Here is a 16,147-nt window from a genome sequence, read left to right on the forward strand (position 1 = left end):
AACCCTGACTCTTGAAACTTTTGGCTTAGTCTGCTTTGGGTGCCTGCCTCCACATGAGGTGGTGGGGTGCTGCCAGGGCATATTTTGAACTGTGAAATTTGTCCCCAAGGGTAGTTCCCTGAGCAGAAATGAAAGGAGCTTGCAACAAAGCAAGGCTCAGTCTCTTCTGCCAAGTAAATAGTGACAGGACAAGAGGAGGATGAGAGGCTTCAAGTTGTGCCAGGGGAGATTTAGATAGGATACAAAGAAATATTTCTTTACTGCAAGAGTGGCTAGGCATTGGGGCAACCTGCCCAGAGAGGTGGTGGAGTCACCAGCCCTAGAGGCATTCAAAAACATGTAGACGTGGCGCTCCACGATGTGGTTGTGTGGGCGTGATGGTGTTGGCTTGAGGCTTGGACTTGATGATCTTCAAGATCTTTTCTGACCTTAATGACTCTGTGACTCCATGATAATGGTTTTTAGAGTGTGTGTCTCAGACTACAGACTTCACAGAATCACAGGATTAGTCAGGGTTGGAAGGGACCACAAGGATCATCTAGTTCCAGCCCCCCTGCCATGCCCAGGGACACCCTACCCTAGAGCAGGCTGCCCACAGCCTCAGCCAGCCTGGCCTTAAACACCTCCAGCCATGGGGCCTCAACCAACTCCCTGAGCAACCCACTCCAGTCTTCTCTTTCTAGGCTAAAGAGCCCTAGGTCTCTCAAACTCTCCTCATAAGAGAGATGCTCTAGTCCCCTTGGTATCTTTGTGGCCCTCCATCAACTCTCTCCAGCAGTTGATCATCAAGTCCAACCCCTGTGCCAAGGCAGGGTAGTCTACACAGGAATGTATCCAGGCAGATTTTGAAAGTCTTCAGAGAAGGAGACTCCACACTCAGGGCAGCCTGTTCCAGTGCTCTGTCACCCTCACTGTAAAGAAGTTTCTCCTCATGTTGAGGCAAAACCTTCTATGTTCAAGTTTGTATCCATTGTTCCTTGTCTTATTGCTGCTGACCACCAAAACCAGATTGGTTCCATCCCCTTGACACCCACTACCCAGATATTTATAGACATAGATCAGATCTCCTCTCAATCTTCTCTTCTCCAGAATGAACAGCCCCAGGTCTCTCAGTCTCTCTTCATAGGAGAGATGCTCAAGTCCCCCAATCATCCTCATGTCTCTCTGCTGGACTCTGTCATACAGGTTCCTGTCTCTCTTGAACTGGGGAGCCCAGAACAGGACACAATACTTCAGGTGTGGCCTCATCATGGTAGAATAGAGGAGGACAACCTCCCTCAGCCTGCTGGCCACACTCTTCCTAAAGCACCCCAGAATACTGTTAACCTTTCTGGGCCTCAAGGACAGATTGCTGTCCCATGCAGAACTTGTTACCCATCAGCTCTCCCAGATCCTTCTCCACAGAGATGCTTTCCTTTCAAACTCCTCTGCAACCCAAGAAAGAAGTCATGTGTGTGACCTCTTAAAGTTGTATCTGAACAGTAAAGCTTAGTGGGTTGTTCTCAGGCCTAGGAATCCTTATCCCTCTCCCAAGATCGGAGTTGCTCTGCCTGTAACAAATTGTACTCTGTTGGCAGCAATAGTCAAGAGCAAGTGAAGGGATCAGTTGCATGTGATTCTCTTGAGCCTCAGACAGGTCTTGATTCTCCTCAGCACCGTCAGTCTGAGGCATCTGGACTGGGGTTGGGCTCTTACTCAGCACGTGCTTGTCTCATTCTCCTCTCTTGAATCCTTTATTGCTCTCTGCATCAGCATGTGAGCTTAAACGGAGGCTGGATGGTGTTCACAGGCTCACAGGATGTTAGGGGTTGGAAGGGACCCAAGGAGAGCATCGAGTCCAACTCCCCTGCCACAGCAGGACCACACGATCTAACACAGATCAGAGAGGAACACATCCAGACAGGCCTTGAAAGTCTCCAGAGAAGGAGACTCCACAACCTCTCTGGGGAGCCTGTTCCAGTGTTCTGGGACCCTTACAGGAAAGAAGTTCCCCCTTGTGTTGAGGCAGAACCTCTTGTGCTGCAGCTTACACCCATTGCTCCTTGTCCTATCCCAGGCAGCAAGTGAGCAGAGCCTGTCCCCCTTCTCCTGGCCAGCCCTCAGATACTTATAAACATTTATCAAATCCCCTCTCAGTCTTCTTTTCTCCAGAGTAAACAGCCCCAGGTCCCTCAGCCTCTCCTCATAAGCCATGCCCTCCAGTCCCCTAATCATCCTTGTAGATCTCTGCTGGACCCTCTCCAGCAGATCCCTGTCCCTCTTCAACTGGGGAGCCCAAAACTGAACACAGGATTCAAGATGAGGTCTCAACAGGGCAGAGTAGAGGGGCAGGAGAACCTCTCTTGATCTGCTGGACACACTCCTCCTAATACACCCCAGGATGCCTTTGGCCTTCTTGGCCACAAGGGCACATTGCTGTGCCATGGTTAACTTGTTCTCCACCAGCACTCCCAGGTCCCTCTCCACAGAGCTGCTCTCCAGCAGATCACCTCCCAGCCTGTACTGCTGCAGTTTATTATTCCTCCCCAGGTGCAGGACTCTGCACTTGTCCTTGTTGAACCTCATCTGGTTCCTCTGTGCCCAGCTCTCAGTCTGTCCAGGTCTCTCTGGATGGCCACACAGCCTTCAGCTGGATCAGCCAAGCCTCCCAGCTTGGTGTCATCAGCAAACTTGCTGAGCAGACTCTGTCTGTCTGTGCCCTCATCAATGTCATTGATGAAGATGTTGAACAGAACTGGCCCCAGCATTGATCCCTGGGGAGCACCACTAGTTACAGCTCTCCAGCTGGACCTGGCACTGTTAATCACCACCCTCTGAACTCTATCTTGCAACCAGTTCCTAACCCACCTCACTGTCCTGGGAGTCGAGGAGTTTGACAAAGCAGCATGAGGCAAGAGTAGTTTGAGAAACATTTTGTCCCTATCATACTCAGCTCTGTGCTCTGTGTGTATGTTTGTTTATTTTTTTTAATGGAGAGCAGAAGATTGATGGATGAAATTAAGAAGAGGGATGTATAATTGGAAAACAGCTCAAGAAGGCTACAGGCAGCATATTGAAGGCATCCATCAAACATCCAGCTAATGTTGTTAAGGGTGCATAAAACAAACAAGGGCTGCAGGAGACACTGGGTAAAAACAAAAAAAGAGAGAGGAGAAGGAGGAGTAGGCAGGAAAGGGGAAACAGCAAGGGAGGAGAAGAGCACAATCACTAATATCTGTGTTGCAATGGTATCCAAAGGCTCCTGCTGGGATCAGTGCAGGACTGTAGAGACATTAAGAGACAATCCCTGCCCTCTACAGCTTAAACCCAGGAATTACGGATGGGATGATCGCTGGATCTGGGTTTAGATGATCACATTTTCTTCTGATCCTGAATCTCAGTTAATGTGATCTACTCTGGATGGGTTTCAAGGCAGAAGGTAGGTAGTTGGTTGTGCCAAGAATATACACAGTAATGCCTGACAGCCAGGTAGACAATTAATCTGAGCCTCTTAGGGTATTTTGGTTTTAATTATTAAAAGTAGGTAAAAATACGTGCACTAAACCTCTGTAAGGGCCACTGGGACCATCAGCAGACCAGCCAGAGGCACTGATATGCAATTGGCTTGTGATGCTGTGCTTTTTTCCAGAGGATGGGTTGATGCTTTCATGGATTGCTTTGTTGGAAATACTCCATGTAGGGTGGACATTAGGAAAATGCAAAGAGCCTTTGTGTGGGAAAAGAGAGGAGGCAGAAGTTAAGATTACTGACAAGCCTCTACTCCTGGAAGACTAGCAGGTAAGAAGAGATGCTCTTAAGGGTTGAGAAAAGGCGAGTGAAAGCTGTAAAGGAACAGAGAAGAGCACAAGCACTGACTAGAGGGCGTGCCTTATGAGGAGAGGCTGAGGGACCTGGGACTTCTTAGTCTGGAGAAGAGAAGACTTGAGAGGGGATTTAATCAATGTTTCTAAACACCTGAGGGCTGGCCAGGAGTGGGGGGACAGGCACTGCTCACTTGCCCCCTGGGATAGGACAAAGAGCAATGGGTGTAAGTTGCAGCACAAGAGGTTCTGCCTCAACACAAAGGGAAACTTCTTTGCTGTAATAGTCACAGAGCACTGGAACAGGCTCCCCAGAGACGTTGTGGGCATTGGAAGCTCTCTGCAGCATGCTGAGGAGATGTAACCTTCTTACCATGCTCCTGATTGCCTTGCCATGGGCTCTTCTCCTCACCTTGTGGCACCAGTACCCAACCACCCACTACCTCAGCCTGCTGAGAAGTAAGTGCAAGAGTTCTGCAGTCAGTGTGCTGCTGGTTGTGATGATTGCTCCCCAGAGAGGCTGTGGAGTCTCCTTCCCTGGAGCCTTTCAAGGCCTGTCTGGATGTGCTCCTCTGTGATCTGTGCTAGATTGTGTGGTCCTGCTCTGGCAGGGGAGTTGGACTCGATGCTCTCCTTGGGTTCTTTCCAACCCCTAATATCCTGTGAGCCTGTGATGATGAAGATGCAGGAGGTAGCAGTAGGAGAGAGAAGGAAATGGTTTAAAGATAAAATAGATAGACTTTCTGGAAAATGGGCTAAAATAAGCTCCTCTGTGAGGTTTGCAAGTTACCTGCTGCTTAAACCCCTGTGACCTGGGGTTTAAGTTCTTCAGCACTGCAGGCTTTGGAAAAGCAATAGAGAGAAGGTATGTGTAGAAAGAAATGAGCAAGGAGCACCTTGGGAGTGGCACACACAGCATATCCACTGGTTTGTGGTCTTTGGGAAGCATGAACAGAACTGGCTGTGAGGAGGAGAATGAACTAGAAATGGAAATTCTTAAAGCTTTTTAAACTCTGATCACCTCTCCTCTGTGCTCTCCTGGTGACACAGCTGCCACCACCTCCTCTTTTTCCTTTCCTCCAGAGTTTGCAGCAGTGGCAGGACCATGCATAGAAACTGTGCCAGCATAATTAAGACTTTCTATTAAAGGAAAGAAGCTCTGAGTGCCTGGTTCTAATGCAGGGACATTTGTAAGCATACCAGAGGAAGCAAGGAGCTGTGATGATCCTGAGCCATGTCCCATGTGGACTTAGGTCTCTGCTGCCATTATCACAGAATCCCAGAATGTCAGGCACTGGAAAGGACCTCGAAAGATCACAGGATAACAGGATTTTAGGGGTTGGAAGGGACCCAAGGAGATCATTGAGTCCAACCCCCCTGCCAGAGCAGGATCTCCTATACCTTATCACACAGGAATGCATCCAAGCAGGTTTTGAATATCTCCAGAGAGGGAGACTCCACAACCTCCCCAGGCAGCCTGTTCAAGTGTCCTGTCACCCTCACTGTGAAAAAAAATCCTCCTTATGTTTCCATGCAACTTCCTATGCCTCAACTTCCACCCATTGTCGCTTGTCCTGTCATTGGGCATCACCCAGCAGAGCCTGGCTCCATCCTCCTGGCACTCACCCTGCACATATTTATAAGCATTGATGAGGTCACCTCTCAGTCTCCTCTTCTCCAAGCAGCAGAGCCCCAGCTCCCTCAGGCTCTCCTCACAAGAGAGATGTTCCATGCCCTTAATCATCTGTGTGGCTCTGCGCTGGACTCTTTCAAGCAGTTCTATGTCCTTCCTGAATGGAGAGGCCCAAAACTGGACACAGTACTCTGGATGCAGCCTCATCAGGGCAGAGTAGAGGTGCAGGAGAACATCTCTCAACCTACTAGCCACAGCCCTTCTGATACACCCCAGAATGGCATTGGCCCTCCCAGCCACAAGAGCACATTGCTGGCTCATGATCAACTTCCCATCCACTAAAACCCCCAAATCCTTTTCCCCTTTGCTGCCTTCCAACAGGTCATTCCCTAACCTATAGTGACCCCTGGAGTTGTTCCTTCCCAGGTGCAAGACTCTACACTTGCCCTTGTTGAATTTCATTACATTTCTCCCTGCCCAACTCTCTGGCCTAAGTCTCACTAAAACTTATGAAGCTGATGAGGCAGTGCGGAGCACTCCCTGGATACCTTTGGAGGCTACATCTGTTCTCACCACCCTAACAGGAAACTTTGCTCTCTAAAGCTACATTAGGAATGGATTTCCCAGAATAGAAGCAGACTCCGGTATGGATAACACCATTCTGCCCTGTGTCCAGCCTCTATCTGTGCATGCCAAACATCTATGTCTTTGGCACTAAAGCTGGGAGGAGGCTTTTGTACCTGCCCTGTCATCAGAAGGCAATGAAGTTAAGGAGGCGATTCTCCCATCTACTCCCCTCTGCTGAGACCCCACCTGGAGTACTGCATCCAATTCTGGAGTCCCTGTTACAAGAGGGATGTGGAGATGCTGGAGCATGTCCAGAGAAGGGCCAAGAGGATGCTCAGAGGGCTGGAGCAGCTCTGCTATGAGGACAGACTGAAAGAGTTGGAGCTGTTCAGTCTGGAGAAGAGGAGGCTCCCAGGTGACTTCTTGTGGCCTTCCAGGATCTGAAGGGGGCCTAGAATAAAGCTGGGGAGGGACATTTTAGGCTATGAGGGAGTGACAGGACTAGGGGGAATGGAGCAAAGCTGGAGGTGAGGAGATTCAGAGTGGCCATGAGGAGGAAGTTGTTGAGCATGAGAGTGGTGAGAGGCTGGAATGGGTTGCTCAGGGAGGTGGTTGAGGTCCCATGGCTGGAGGTGTTTAAGGCCAGGCTGGATGAGGTTGTGGGCAGCCTGCTCTAGGGTAGGGTGTCCCTGGGCATGGCAAGGGGGTTGGAACTAGATGATCCTTGTGGTCCCTTCCAACCCTGTCTGATTCTATGATTCTATTCTAATGCAGAGACAACATATTTGACACACAAGGCTCATACTGGCACTATCAAAACACTCCCATGTGCCCCTTGCCACACAGGTTCCTTAGCCTATATCTTCATCAGTTTTCCATACCTTCAAAACACAGGAGCAGAGACCACAGTGTTTCCTGAGCGAGGAGATAAGAAGCATTAGCGATTGTCACTGGGAGCAGTGTCTGGGGAGCAGTGGAGACAGGCTCCCTCGAGAGATTGCCCCAGCGTGGTGCCGCTGATGTCTAACAAGGAACCAACTCAGGCTGCAGCAATTTCCTTAATAGGGCTTGTGAGCATCTAGTGGCCTGCCAGAAATCTTGCCGAGACAGGCTAGTGTTGTGTCAGATTTCACTGAAATGGGTTTGATAGTTGGTGGTGGTAGGGCACTGATGAGCTCTGTGATTGCATAATCCTTGGGGTTTTTTTTTTGCAGGACACCAAGGGAAAATGTCACAGGAAAAAAAATCTGCAGTAACAGCCCCATGCCCTTCATTCCCACTTTAACAAACTCGAGTCATGACTAACAAGGACACCTCACATGTTATACTAATGATCAAGAGATCAAGGTGCTAAACAATCCCAGTTCCCTCAGCTGCTCCTCACAAGGCCTGTTCTCCAGCTTTTGTTGCCCTTCTCTGGACCAGCTACAGCACCTTAATGTTTTCTTGTAGTGAGGGTCCCAAAACTGAACCCAGTACTCAAGGTGCAGCCTCAGCAGTGCTGAGTAGAGGAGAAATCTTTCTCCTTTTGACAGATGAGAAACACTGGACCCAAATCTTGTGCAAGGAGTTTCCTCTGCACAAAATGTGCCTATGTACTTTTGTGGACCTTGGTTTTAGACAACTGGCTTTCAGTAAACCTAGGAAGTTCCTGGCAGACCAGGAATTTAGAGCCAACAGATTTGAATGTCTTTTCTGTCACGTAGCCAGGTGGGGTTGGTCTCTTCTGCCAGGCAAGCAGCAACAGAACGAGGGGACACAGTCTCAAGTTGGTCCAGGGGAGGTCCAGGCTGTATGTAAGGAGGAAGTTCTTCACAGAGAGAGTGATTGGCATTGGAATGGGTTGCCCAGGGAGGTGGTGGAGTTGCCATCCCTGGAGGTGTTCAGAAAAAGCCTGTCTGAGGCACTTAGTGCCATGGTCTAGTTGATTGGCTAGGGCTGGGTGCTAGGTTGGACTGGATGCTCTTGGAGGTCTCTTCCAACCTGCTTGATTCTATGATTCTATGATTATTGTGTCTATTATTATGCATTAGTGAGGTAATAGTAATAGGAAGTATAGTAACAGGGAGTGCAGGTTCTGCCTGACCAACCTGATCTCCTTTTATGATCAGGTTACCTGCCTGGTGAATGTGGGGAAGTGCTTCTCAGAGAGAGTGATTGGCATTGGAATGGGCTGCTCAGGGAGGTGGTGGAATCGCCATCCCTGGAGGTGTTGAAGAAAAGACTGTCTGAGGCACTTAGTGCCATGGTCTAGTTGATTGGCCAGGGCTGGGTCATAGGTTGGCCTGGATGATCTTGGAGGTCTCTTCCAACCTGGTTGATTCTATGATTCCATGAAGAGAATGAGGCTGGGCTCCAGTGACAGCACATGGAGCAGTGGGTACAAACTAAAATGCAGGAGATTTCACTTGAATTTAAGGAAAAACATCTTTCCATCTTTCCTGTGAGGGTGCTGGAGCACTGGATCAGGCTGCCAAGAAAGGTGGTGGAGTGTCTGTCTCTGGAGACTTTCAAAACCCACCTGGACACATTTCTGTGCTCTAGGTGAACCTGCTTTGGCAGAGGGGTTGGACTAGATAGCCTTCAGAGGTCTCTTCTAACCCCTCCCATTCTATGATTCTGTGGGATTCTGTACTACTGCACTAGGAAGACGACTTAAAACTGCAAGGCTGAGACAGATGCTGGCTGCCTTGTGGATACAGCAAGTTTGCAGATGACACCAAGCTTGGGGCAGATGTGACTGAGTTGGAAGGCAGAAGGGCTCTGCAGTGGGACCTTGACCGCCTGGACAGATGGGCAGAGTCCAATGGGATGGGGTTCAATAGCTCCAAGTGCAGGGTGCTGCACTTTGGCCACAACAACCCCATGCAGAGATACAGGCTGGGGTCGGAGTGGCTGGAGAGCAGCCAGACAGAGAGGGATCTGGGGGTGCTGATTGATACCCGCCTGAACATGAGCCAGCAGTGTGCCCAGGTGGCCAAGAGAGCCAGTGGCATCCTGGCCTGCATCAGGAATGGTGTGGTCAGCAGGAGCAGGGAGGTCATTCTGCCCCTGTACTCTGCACTGGTTAGACCACACCTTGAGTACTGTCTTCAGTTCTGGGCCCCCCAGTTTAGGAAGGACACTGAGATGCTTGAGCGTGTCCAGAGAAGGGCGACGAGGCTGGTGAGAGGCCTTGAGCACAGCCCTACGAGGAGAGGCTGAGGGAGCTGGGATTGGTTAGCCTGGAGAAGAGGAGGCTCAGGGGTGACCTTATTGCTGTCTACAACTACCTGAGGGGTGGTTGTGGCCAGGAGGAGGTTGCTCTCTTCTCTCAGGTGGCCAGCACCAGAACGAGAGGACACAGCCTCAGGCTGCGCCAGGGGAGATTTAGGCTGGAGGTGAGGAGAAAGTTCTTCACTGAGAGAGTCATTGGACACTGGAATGGGCTGCCCGGGGAGGTGGTGGAGTCGCCGTCCCTGGGGCTGTTCAAGGCAGGATTGGATGTGGCACTTGGTGCCATGGTCTAGCCTTGAGCTCTGTGGTAAAGGGTTGGACTTGATGATCTGTGAGGTCTCTTCCAACCCTGATGATACTGTGATACTGTGATACCTGGCATTTTTCTGGCTTGCCCATTCAAATATGCAGAAACACAAATCTTGCACACAGGTTTTAAAAATTCAACAAAAGAAGCAAATGAAATGGTCACCACAAAACTCAGAAATAAATACCAGCCCTGGAGAGGGGGCACATAACAGTCTTGTTTGGCTTCAGAAACAGCAACAGGAACAACCCCAAAGTCAAGGACAGTGGGTTCATCATGGGGCAGTGGGAGGCTCCTTATTAGCAACATCAATAGATAAAAGCTTCTATTCAATAGCACAGGAATTGGCTAGGGCAGTTGGATAACATTAATGGGGCTCCTTGTAAAGTCAGACAAAGGCTGTGCTGCATCAGGGCCCAACACTTATCACGTCTCCCTCCAAGCAAGCCAAACTCAGCCTATTAGTTTGGCCTCTAGACTTACTGTCCTAATGTTTGTGGTGAGTGGTATTTCAGAGGCCTTACTCTTTTCTCTGCTCTGAAAGGTAGAGAGATGCCTGGGCATTGGAAGCTCTCTGCAGCATGCTGAGGAGACGTAACCTTCTTACCACGCTCCTGATTGCCTTGCCATGGGCTCTTCTCCTCACCTTGTGGCACCAGTACCCAACCACCCACTACCTCAGCCTACTGAGAAGTAAGTACAAGAGTTCTGCAGTCAGTGTGCTGCTGGTTGTGATGATTGCTCCCCAGAGAGGTTGTGGAGTCTCCTTCACTGGAGACTTTCAAGACCTGTCTGGATGTGTTCCTCTGTGATTAGTGCTAGATTGTGTGGTCCTGCTCTGGCAGGGGGGTTGGACTCGATGCTGTCCTTGGGTCCCTTCCAACTCCTAATATCCTGTGATCTGGTGATCCTGTGTTTGTTGGTGTGCTGTAAGAGATACTGTCTTGTGGGATGGGTTAGGCAAAGACAAACTCACTTGAAGGCACCTTCAGAGTTTGCCCACAAGCAGACACACAAACTGTACTTTAGAGTGCATTAAACATGCACCTTAGGCTGCCTTTGGGGAGAGGATGCTGATGTGCTGAGCAAAGACGTGTCACCAACACTCCCTGTAGAGGAGGCAGCCCAGCAGTTCTTTAACATCTCCTTTTTCTCCCTTCCTTCCTTTCTTTGGCCACAGAAGAGACAGATGAGAACGTGACCTCTAAAGCTCTCCTCAACGGTACCTCCGCACTGCGAGAAGAAGCCCTCCCATCATGCATTCGGCAGCAGCAAAGCATAGGGGCAACACCTAAAGTCATCCACAGTTATGTGTACTCCAGGCCTCCTCCATGGTCAGACACCCTGCCAACCATCTTCGTTATCACCCCTACCTACACTCGGCCAGTGCAAAAAGCTGAGCTGACTCGTCTGGCCAACACCTTTCTACACGTACAGAACCTGCACTGGGTGGTGGTGGAGGACTCTCCCCGGAGGACCAACCTGGTATCCAACTTGCTGGAGAAGGCAGGGCTCAATTTCACCCATCTCAATGTGGAGACACCCAAGAGTCTGAAGCTAGGACTGTCCTGGATCCCATCCCATACCCCAAGGGGCACACTACAGAGGAACCTGGGGCTGCACTGGCTGAGGAACAGCTTCAGCAACACTGCGCCACCAGAAGGGGTAGTGTATTTTGCTGATGATGACAACACCTACAGCCTGGAGCTCTTTGAGGAGGTAAGAGCCTTAAAATGACATGGGACAGAAAAGCAGGGTACAGCTGCAAATCCTCTCAAGGCCAAGTTCCACTAGCAAAGACCTCTAAGATAGGACTACTTCATGGGCTTTTAACTGGGAGACACTGCCTAGAGCCCTCCTTGCCCACCCTGCACTCAGTGGGAGCTGGGTATAGGGCAGATGGAAACCTCCATCTGAGCTAACCCAGTAGCTGTGCTGTAAAGAGCACATCTGCAGAGAACATCAGCACAGAACAGGCTGCAGAGATGAATAACTTTGAGAAGTTCAGCAAGGGCAAGTGTAGAGTGCTGCACCTAGGGAGCAATTGCCTCCTGCACCACTACAGGTTAGGGACTGACCTGCTAGAAAGCAGAACTGCAGAGAAGGAGCTGGGAGTGCTGGTGGGTAACAAGCTTGCCAAGAGCCAGCAATGTGCCCTTGTGGACAAGAAGACAAATGGCATCCCAAGCTGCATTAAGAAGAGTGTAGCCAGCAGGTCGAGGGAGGTTTTCCTTCTCCTCTACTCTACCCTGGTGATGCTTTATCTGGAGTACTGTGTCCATTTCTGGGCTCCCTTGTTCAAGAGGGACAAAGAAGGCACAGTAAAGGGCTACAAAGATGATTGGGGGGCTAGAACAACTCTCTTAAGAAGAAAGGCTCAGGAAAGTGGGGCTTTTTAGCATGGAGAAGACTGAGAAGGGGTCTTATCACTGCTTATAAATACTCAAAGGGCAGGTGTCATGAATATAGGGCCTTTTTTTTTCTTAGTAGTGCCCAGTGACAGGGCAAGAGGTAACAGGCACAAATTGGAACATAGGAAGTTCCATCTAAAAGTGATGAGGAACTTCTTTACTTTGAGTGTGTGGTAGAGCACCCAGAGGGTGCTTTGAGGGTGGTGGAGCTACTTAGAGAGCTGCTGGATTCTTCATCTCTAGAGTCACTCAAAACCCACCTGGATGCTGCCCTCTGCCAGGGACGAGAGGATCTTTACACCCTCAGGGAGAGATGACCTGATTTAAAGAAGCACAAGACACAAACTTCTGGCAAAGCATAAATCTGCAGCGTTGTAGGAGCGTGATGGGTAGGAGACGTCAGAAAAATTGGCTGACCTTCTAAGCTACCTTTTCTCCTTGACTATCCTTCTGTGCTCTTGATTCCAGCTAGCATAACAGGGCTGTGATCCTGAGATCACAGAAGATCAGAGCCACATCCAGCCTGCCCTTAAAAAAACAGAGAGCTTCTGGTTGAACAACTCCACCTCAAGAATCCAGGTTCAGGACTCTTCAGTGTCCCAGTCAGGGCTGGGATGTCCCAGCAGTGACAAAGCTTTTGCTTCTGCCTGCAGAGCAGGATAGGCTGGTACAGGTTCAGGAGGAACACAGACCAGGCCATGCCCTTCCGGGAGAGGCTTCTGCACAAGAACCTGCAGTCCCACCTTGCCAACCAGGGCCTTATCTTCCTCTTGCTGACCTCCAGTGTGATGAACAGAGAGCTGCTCTGTCAGAAGCCCAGACTTTTGCTGGAAATCTGGCTTTTGTGAGATGCCAAATCCTTTGTTAACTTCCTAGACATTCCCAAACTGTACTACACCACTTGAGTCACAGAGTTAAGCATTTCCAGTATAACCATTTCCAGTTTCATTTTCCCAGATGCTTTCTGACAACATTACAAACCCCAACTCTATCAGGTAGTAGCCATGGATAAAAAAAAACAAAGGTGGAGGGTATTTGCAACAGATAAAGATGAGTCAGGCGAAGGGGACACAGTCTCAAGTTGTGCCAGGGGAGGTTTAGGCTGGATGTCAGGAGGAAGTTCTTCACAGAGAGAGTGATTGGCATTGGAATGGGCTGCCCAGGGAGGTGGTGGAGTCACTGTCCCTGGGGGTGTTGAAGCAAAGCCTGGCTGAGGCACTTAGTGCTATGGTCTAGTTGATTGGCCAGGGCTGGGTGCTAGGTAGGACTGGCTGATCTTGGAGGTCTCTTCCAACCTGGTTGATTCTCTGATTCTATGAGTCATTCAGGGCAGGAGATAATTTGCCTGAGGGTGAAGTTGGAGTGAATGGAGTTGATAATTCATAGATTCATAGAATGGTTTGGATTGGAATGGACCTTGAAGATCATATAGTTCCAACCCCTCTGTCCTCTGCTATGGACAGGGACACCTCCCACTAAATCAGGGTGCTCAAGGCCCTTTCCAACCTGGCATTGAACACCTTCAGGGAGGGATATCCACAACTTCCCTGGGGTAACCTGTTCCAGTGCGTCACCACCTTCATTGTAGAGAATTTCTTCCTCATATCCAGTCTAAATCTAGCCTGTTCCAGATCAAATACATTCTCCCCCATCCTATCACTGCAAGCCATTGTAGAAAGGTCCCTCCCCAGCTTTCTTGTAGAACCCCTTCAGGTACTGGAAGGCCACTATGAGATCTCTCCAGAGCCTTCCTTTCTCCAGGTTGACCATATCCAACTCTTGCAATGTATCCCCCACAGGGGAGGTGCTCCATCCCTCTGATCATCTTTATGACCCTCCTCTGGATGCACTTCAGAAATTCAATGTCCATCTTGTGCTGGAGCCACCAGTATTGGATGCAGTGCTCCAAGTGTGGCCTCACGAGAGCAGAGCAGAGTGAGAGAATCTGCTCCCTCATCCTGCAATGCAGGATACTGTTGGCTTCTGGGCTGCAAGCACACATTGCCAGGGTATGTTGGATTTTCCAGAGCTGGAGGCCTGCTAACAGTTAGGAATTGACAAAAATGACAACATTTTATGAAAATCACAGAATCACAGAATTAAACAGGTTGGAAAAGACCTATCACCATCCTATCACCTAACCCTTCTAGTTAACCTTACCATGGCACTAAGTGTTTCATCCAGCCTCCTTTTAAACATCTCCAGGGATGGGGATTCGACCACATCCCTGGGCAGCCCATTCCAATGCTAATCATTCTTTCTATGAAGAATTTCTTCCTAATGCCCAGCCTAAATCTCCCTTGGTACAGTTTGAGACTGTGTCCCCTTGTTCTGTCACTACGTGCCTGGGAGAAGAGATCAACCCCCACCTGGCTACAGCCTCCCTTCAGGTAGTTGTAGACAGCAAGGAGGTCTGCCCTGAACCTCCTCTTCTCCAGCTGAAACGTCCCCAGCTCCATCAGTCTCTCCTCACAGGGCTGTGTTCCAGCCCCCTCATCAGCCTTGTTGCCCTTCTCTGGACACATTCAAGCACCTCAAAATCTTTCGTAAACTGAGGGGCCCAGAACTGGACACAGTACTCAAGGTGTGACCTAACCAGTGCTGAGTACAGGGGCAGAATGACCATCCTGGTCTTGCTGGCCACACTATTCCTGAGCCAGGCCAGGATGCCATTGGCTCTCCTGCCCACCTGGGCACACTGCTGGCTCAGGTTCTGTCGGCTGTTGACCAGTACTCCCAGGTCCCTCTCTGCCTGGCTGCTCTCCAGCCACTCTGTCTCCAGCCTGTAGTGCTGCATGGAGTTGTGGCCAAAATGCAGAACCTGGCACTTGGACTTGTTAAAACTCATGGCATTGGACTGTCCCCTCAGCCTGTCCAGGTCCCTCTGCAGAGCCCTTCTGCCCTCTAACAGATCCACACCTGCTCCCAACTTGGTGTCATCTGCAAACTTACTGATGCTGGACTCAATCTTCTCATCCAGATCATCAGTGAAAATATTAAATAGGACTGGGCCCAGCACTGATCCCTGGGGCACACCACTAGTGCCAGCTGCCAACTGGATGTGGCACCATTCACCACCATTCTTCGGGCCCAGCTCTTCAGCCAGTTCTTAACCCAGCACAGAGTGCCCCTGCCCAAGCCAAGGGCTGCCAGCTTGGCCAGAAGTTTGCTATGGCAGACAGTATCAAAGGCCTTGCTGAAGTCCAGGTAGGCTACATCCACAGCCTTCCCCATGTCCATCAGGTACCTAGTCATAAAAAGAGATTATGTTGGTTAAATAGGACCTGCCCCTTGTAAATCTGTGCTGGCTGAGTCTGATCCCCTGGCCACCCTGTGGGTGCTCTGTGATTGCACTCAGGATGATCTGCTCCATTATGTTGCATGTCACTGAGATCAGGCCTACAGTTCTGTGATTTCCTGGGTCCTCCTTCTGACCCTTCTGACCCTTCTTGTGGATAGACGTCAAAAAAATTACAAAACTTCAGGTAAAACTAGAAAAAACCCAAAGGTTTTCCCTCTTCTGAGGGACTGAATGTGGGCACAGAAAAGCTGTGAGTATGATATTTGAAGAAGGTGCTAAAACAGCCTCGCGGCTCTGCAGCCTGCAGCTCATCTTCAAGGAGCAGTGCAGGTGAAGAACTTCTGCTGCTTAGACTTGATTGGGAGGGAAGTCAGCAGGAGAAGACAGGTGCCAATGGAAGCAGAGCATGGTAGGCTAATTATAAAATCAGAGAATTGTTAAGGTTGGAAGGGAGCTCAAAGATCATCTAATTCCAACCCCTCTGCCATGGGCAGGGACACCTCACACTAGATCAGGTTGCTCACAGCCCCATCCAGCTTGGACTTAAAAACCTCCAGGGATGGGCTTCCACCACCTCCCTGGGCAACCTGTTCCAGTGTCTCACCACTCTCATACTGAATAACTTCTTCCTACCACCCAATCTGAATCTACCCACTTCTAGTTTTGTTCCATTCCTCCTAGTCCTATCACTACCTGATATCCTAAAAAGTCCCTCGCCAGCTTCCCTGTAGGTCCTCTTTAGATATTGGAAGGTCACAATAAGGTCACCTGGGAGCCTTCTCTTCTCCAGACTGAACATAGAATCAACCAGGTTGGAAGAGACCTCCAAGATCATCCAGGCCAACCTAGCACCCAGCCCTGGCCAATCAACTAGACCATGGCACTAAGTGCCTCATCTAGTCTTTTCTTGAA

The 16,147-nt window shown here is 49.9% G+C and overlaps 1 protein-coding gene across 3 annotated transcripts in view; it reads left to right on the plus strand.

The window, feature by feature from the left end:
• The window catches only part of LOC135175337 (galactosylgalactosylxylosylprotein 3-beta-glucuronosyltransferase 1-like), a 46,418-nt gene that overhangs the window by 19,604 nt on the left and 10,667 nt on the right, over nucleotides 1–16,147 (plus strand). Inside the window, exons 1-3 of one of the 3 annotated variants that reach the window (XM_064143338.1) lie at nucleotides 3,650–3,777; nucleotides 10,068–10,216; nucleotides 10,704–11,242. In XM_064143338.1, the coding sequence (XP_063999408.1) occupies nucleotides 10,105–10,216; nucleotides 10,704–11,242 (651 nt within the window). In that variant the 5' untranslated portion in view covers nucleotides 3,650–3,777; nucleotides 10,068–10,104. Of the gene's footprint in view, nucleotides 1–3,649; nucleotides 3,778–10,067; nucleotides 10,217–10,703; nucleotides 11,243–16,147 lie in introns of those variants that run through there. The other 2 variants (XM_064143339.1, XM_064143337.1) reach the window with 2 other exon arrangements.

This window comes from Pogoniulus pusillus, chromosome 5, assembly GCF_015220805.1.
Source record: "Pogoniulus pusillus isolate bPogPus1 chromosome 5, bPogPus1.pri, whole genome shotgun sequence".
NCBI classification, from domain to species: domain Eukaryota; kingdom Metazoa; phylum Chordata; class Aves; order Piciformes; family Lybiidae; genus Pogoniulus; species Pogoniulus pusillus.